Consider the following 6,218-nt stretch of genomic DNA (forward strand, 5'->3'; position numbering starts at 1 on the left):
TATACTTCGTTTAGTTTCTGTAGCGATGTGACCTTCAGTTTGACCGGCGCAAAGTAGAAAAGAACAGCACTAGGCCAGAAAAGGAAGGAGACAACTCTCGCTTAAACTCTTAATCGCTGAGGAGCGAATAATCGGTACAGTATTGCACGGGAAAATTGACCATTTTATCTACTACAATTGCATTGCTCAAATGTGCTGTTATTGACACCAATTACTACTGGAAATATCAACGAGATGTTTATTTATATTTGAAGACATATTAAAGGCTTCAACGCTGGTTTTCGACTCGCACTACCATTCATAATTGAACAAAACTTTTGACAGGTACTGTATGAAAAAGTATGTTTAATGAACAACAGTCGAGAGTATGATAAGCTTTTTTCTCCCTACCTACGATTTTGCCAGCGCGCATCCAAGGAGCACATCGCTAGAGAAAGTAAATGAAGTATAATAATAAATAAGCATTCTAGGAAAGGGGATTGCACTTGAAGGTTTTAAAAATAACACGTCTCTAATTTAGAATTCAATATATAAAACCATAAATGACGCGATACGAAGTGAAACTTTTAAACAAATTTACCAAAAATAATCTATAATAAAATAAAATAATATCCTCGCAATATCCTCCTTCCTAAGAGGCTTTAACAAATAATATGTATAATTTTTAATAGGAATCAAAGTCACTTCTTTGCTCAAATTATTATATTACATTGCGACATATTGAATTTAGCAATGCACGAAGTAAAAATAAAAAAGAAAATCTCTTTACAATATGCAATCAAAATTTCGGTTTAGCAATGTGACAATATTTTTTAAAGCCGAATGAAGGTGCATACTTATTAAACAATACTAAACACCCATAACGAATGCATTGTTATTAATAAGAGCTGGCAAGTAGTTGGCTTTACTAGTTCCTTATTATAAATAAATACATATAATATACTTATATTGATCAATGTTTAGATATTTATATCTTTCGAAAGCAAAAACTCCTGCCATCTCAAAAATATTTGAAACTTGTTAGACGTACTCGTAATACATCCGTCTTATTTTTCATGTAAATGCTGCATATTGTTTTACTATTAGTCATCTATAATATAACTACTGACATCTGCGGATGATAGTTATTAATGTTGCTTCGTGTAAAAAGATGTTAATAGTAATTTTGTAAATAACAGAAATAAGTAAAATAGGTTTCAATTGTTTATAAAATTACCATTTTTAGACATATCAGATTGTAAAGGTATGTTTGTTAAAGTCAATAAAATTTATTATTTCTCAGTTAAATTTTTATCGTCCAGATTGAAATCTAATTCGTCTGCCAAAAATACCAAAAATTTAACTAAAATGTTTGGAATATCACTTTAGATTTGATGTAAAATTCACTTAAAAGGTAAACGGTAATGTTGTATGTGTCTGAACGCCCTGTATAGTACGTTTCACTTATTTTGTATTGGAATGCTTCCAGATTCTATAGTTCCTACTTCTATGATTTTATGATCGACAATATCCGACAATGCACGATAATTTTCGAATTCATGTTTGAAATTGTGTGTTGGTGGTAACGGTTATGCTTTGTAAACGGTTAATGAAATAACTTTTACAGTTTATGTAACTTATAACAGGTAAGTTTTTATTCACTAATACATCAATTTATATCTAAGTTATTGTCTATTAAGTTTCCTCCCTCAATCGTTTCTCAAATTGTGTCTGTTTTGTAACAGAAAGTTAACCTGTTTGTTAAAAAATGTTTATGTACTAATTAAAGAAGTACATTTGCTGTATCTGTATGTTTTTATAGGTAAAATGTCTATAGAAAAGACGAGAATACCACTTCCTAATAGTAGCAAACTAGCCTCCTTGAAATTACAAGCATCAACATCAGTAACAGCAGCATTACCAAGAAAAGTCTTGGGGCCTCTTCCATCAAATGGACTTAACGTTGGTCTTAAAAGACGATCAAAGTCTTACACTGATCTCTCTTCAATTACAAATTTTAAACCTCTGGATGGACTGCGAAAAAAAATAGACCCAAAACCAACTGTTAATCTTACTACTGGACCACCAGCAGCAAAAAAGTTGAGGAGATCCGTGTCAACATCACAAATATCAAGAACAAATGTTAAAAGCGTTAATTTGAAAAAATTGGCAGTGAAAAAACCAGTTGTAATGAAGCCTACTAATGTCACAAATAATACACAGCAAACAAAAGTTTTCAAACGTGCTGCTGATACAAAAGTAACAGAAGAAGTAAAACCAAAAGTCTCAAAACCGGCAAGAATTCCACCATATGATTATAAAGCTCGATTTAATGCTCTAACAGAAAAGTACACAAACCTTCAAACAATGTACAAAGAAGCCAAAGATAAACTTACGGACAATGAGTCTATAAAAGAAAATTATCAAGATTTATTTAACAAGCACAGCATTCTTCAATGTGATATGGAAAAGAAAATTGGTGAGAATAAAATTATAAACTCTGAAAAAAATATACTACTATCAAAAGTAGATAGTTTAGTTAATGATATACAAGTGTTAGAAAAAAAATATAAGGAAGTTTGTGATGCTCATGAAATATTGAACAGTGATTTCAAACAACTGTCTGAAGATTATAAAAATGTTTCAAATGAAAATTTAGATTTGAAATCTAAACTTGGCAGTGCAATGTCTCAAATCGAACAACTACAAAATGCTGTAGACAGTTATAAGGCATATCTTTGGAAAAATGGCGAGACATTGAGATCTATGCACAACACCATTCAAGATTTAAAGGGTAAAATCCGAGTTATCTGCAGAGTGAGACCAGCATCACAAACCGAACAAGAAAGTCTCCTCTGTAACATCAGTTTCCTGGATGAATGCACCATAGAAATAAGAAAAAACAAAGAAAGTCTTTCTATAAGTGGAAAACCAACTGATGCAAAATTAGAATTCACTTTTGATAAAGTGTTTGGACCTGAAAGCACTCAAAAAGAGGTATTTGAAGATTTAGCTCATCTTGTGCAGTCAGCACTTGATGGGTATCATATTTGTGTCTTTGCTTATGGGCAAACAGGATCAGGGAAAACATACACTATGCAAGGAGGTGATTCAGATGAATCAAAGGGAATGATCCCCCTAGCTGTTGAACGTATTTTTTATGCTATAAAGCATCTCCAGTGTCAGGGATGGTCCTACACCATTCAAGCAAGCTTTTTAGAAATCTATAATGAAACCATAAAAGACCTTTTGGATCCAAAGAGTAAAGAATCCCTTGATATTCAGCACAATGATGGAAAATCTATCGGAGTAAAGAATTTAACAATACTGGATGTCAATTGTGCCGAAGATTTGATGGACTTGATGCAACTGGCAAACAAAAATCGAGCTGTTGCAGCTACAAATTTCAATGAGCACAGTTCCAGGTCACATGCCGTTACCAAAATTTATATACAAGGCGTTCAAGAAGACAGTAGCATTATCCTTTGTGGCTCTTTGAACTTGGTGGACCTTGCTGGATCAGAAAGTGCAAAAACGAGCGAAAGACTGACTGAAACCAAAAATATTAATAAAAGCTTGTCCACATTGGGACAAGTAATGCTTGCATTGCACAATAAAGATGCACACATACCATACAGAAATTCTAAATTGACTCATTTACTTCAGAATTGCCTTGGGGGCAATTCGAAAACACTCATGTTTGTCAATATTTCTCCAATGGAAGAATGTTATTCGGAGTCTGTTAACTCACTAAGGTTTGCTTCAAAAGTTAAAGAGGTCAAAGTGAATGCAAAAAGAAATAAAACTTACTCCAAAATGGATGCTAGCTCCAATTCTTTAAAATTCTCATAATTAGAACTAATTAAAGCTATTTTTAAATATATATTATAGATAACGTTTAATAAGGATACTGGAATTCCATGAATTAAAATATGTACATTTTTTACAAAATATCTAACAGCAAAGACAAATGCTTATTATCTGCTCAAATTTGAATCAAAATAATAGTATTTACAAAGAAATCAAGATGATGAGCAAAATTGTATATAATTCATTTAAGGTAGCCAAAGAAAAGAAATGCTTTTTGACTAAGTTTTGTTTTTGGTAAAGAGAAAATTTCTGGCATGCTACGCCATAATTGGCAGATAAAATAAATAAAGAAATTATTTTTTATGGTGCATACAGCATTATAAATGAAAGAAAATTTTTTATACTATCAATAAAGCCTATAAATTTAATTATCTTATGATACCTATTTATCCTCAAAATGAATTAAAATGAATGGGTGGGGGCTGACTCACATTTGCTTGAATGAATTAAGATATCAATATTTCCAGAATTTCTTTAGTTTTCTGGATTTTGAAAATTAATTGTTAGTAGGCATATACCTAGTAGTATTATTAAACACCAAAAATTTTAAAACTTGATAAATTCTTTCTTGTATTAAGAAGTTGTAAAATCAACGAAAAAATGAATGAACGATGATTTAATAATTGAATGGAGTAAAATAGTGTACGTTTCCTTAACAGTTGTAATTTTTTACTAGTATCCTTACATATGATATATAAATGTTAATATGATACTATGTACTAATTAATTTGCTTAGTTAGAAGATTGAGTTAGGAAAGCATCATTTCAGCCAAATAAATAGTACTTTTTATAATATATTCCTTTTTACTACTAACTGATAATAATTGATTGACAATAAATTGTACATTAAATATACCTACTTAATTTTAAGTGTTTTAACTAATCGGTTATTGTGTGCTCATTACTTTTTGATGTATCTGTTTTTGAATAGATAAGTCCAGCAATAAATTATATATATTTGCAATATTTTCCCATAAAAGACAAACACGAAAGTAATACTTGTATGGCAATTTCATTACATGATTGTTAAAGATTTTTGTTGTACAAAAATTCTTTATTTTATTTTAATCAATAAATTTTTAAGACGCACTTTACCCGTTTCTTTCAAGTGGTTATCGAAAACTGGAATATTCCATATCTTTAACTGTTTATGAACAGTAAACTAATATAGGTCTTTCTCTGTTCCTCTTTATTCCTGCTTCTGCTACGAGTATATCTCCTATTAATGGTTCATGTCCCTACACTATGTCCTACCATTCCTTGTCTTTTTGGTATTAAAATGGATTTGTGTTAATTGATAATAGTACAATTAATATATTGTAATATTGGGATTAATATTAACTTAACCATATTTTTTTAAAAAAATCTAGCAATTTAGTGTGCTGTTTTTAACTTTTAACAACAATTAAAGCTCACTGATGTTACAGTTGTAAACAAAGACATTGACAAGGAAATTGTTAGCGATTGTATTCGTTAAATTAATGGTGTGAATGTTATTATCCACCCCTTGTTAATATTAAGAGCCATAATCGTAATTATCGCACTATCTTAACATTGTTTTGAATGAAAGTTTAATCGCATCAGATTATCGTGTGTACCCGCTAATTTTTAAACGCGATGCCCTTTTCAAGGTTGACTAAAGATAACTTGATTTCTTTCGCATTGGTCAAAACAGATTTGTTATTAATATAGAAGGAAAGAAATTAGAGTAGTGCAAGTGACGTAATTCCGGTATTCGGCTAGGTTTTAGACAAGCCGGTCGTGTTGGTCATTAATTGTGGTCGTTGTTAATTATTTTGGACAATTATATGAAACGAACGTTTAGTGACAATACTTTTAAACACTTTTAGTGATATCGGGTTAATAAGAAGTATTGCGATTATTGTGATGAAAGTGTCGATAAGCATAACTTTTGCTGAAGATGACAAAGTTGTGTGAGTGCAACCTTTCCAAAGAAGAATCTAGAAGAAAGCCATGTTGGTCTAAAGGTATTTACATTTTTTTTTTTACTGTAATCGATAGATATATTATCGATCAATGACGATTTAACCTTTTTAAGGCTTATATAAACGGGTCTTTACAGATTTTCATGATAATCTTGAGTTAAATTTCTTATAATATGTTTGCCGCATCTCAGTTTTTTGGTCAGATATTGATATCTTGTTAAAATAAAGAAGTTATTAGATTAATAACTTACCTTGCAAGCAACAGAATCAAAAATTGCATATACTTGGGTAATACTCGATATAAATATATCCATCTTTTATTCTTCTTTATGTAATTTCATGTTTATTGCTTAGATTTAAGAAGTGATAGGGTTATTATTAGAAACTTTGTGATCAAGATTATATAATAAATTTTTAAAATTA

The 6,218-nt window shown here is 30.4% G+C and overlaps 1 protein-coding gene and 1 long non-coding RNA gene across 2 annotated transcripts in view; both read left to right on the plus strand.

Moving 5' to 3' along the window:
* Nucleotides 1-1,527: 1,527 nt before the first annotated feature.
* LOC108736252 (protein claret segregational-like) lies at nt 1,528-4,930 on the plus strand. Its single transcript, XM_018468610.1, has 2 exons — nt 1,528-1,625; nt 1,802-4,930. The coding sequence occupies exon 2, from the start codon at nt 1,807-1,809 to the stop codon at nt 3,829-3,831; it is 2,025 nt and encodes a 674-aa protein (XP_018324112.1). The 5' UTR covers nt 1,528-1,625; nt 1,802-1,806; the 3' UTR covers nt 3,832-4,930.
* Nucleotides 4,931-5,606: 676 nt separating this feature from the next.
* LOC108736226 overlaps nt 5,607-6,218 on the plus strand; it is a 157,044-nt gene continuing 156,432 nt past the window's right edge. Inside the window, exon 1 of the long non-coding RNA XR_001937699.1 lies at nt 5,607-5,837. This is a non-coding gene — a long non-coding RNA (uncharacterized LOC108736226). The remainder of the gene's footprint in view (nt 5,838-6,218) is intronic.

The sequence above is a fragment of the Agrilus planipennis genome, unplaced genomic scaffold, assembly GCF_000699045.2.
Source record: "Agrilus planipennis isolate EAB-ADULT unplaced genomic scaffold, Apla_2.0 scaffold126, whole genome shotgun sequence".
NCBI lineage: Eukaryota > Metazoa > Arthropoda > Insecta > Coleoptera > Buprestidae > Agrilus > Agrilus planipennis.

Bases quoted from the DNA above. Each gene is read 5' to 3' on its own strand.
- LOC108736252 (XM_018468610.1), top strand. From the start codon at position 1,807: ATGTCTATAGAAAAGACGAGAATACCACTTCCTAATAGTAGCAAACTA.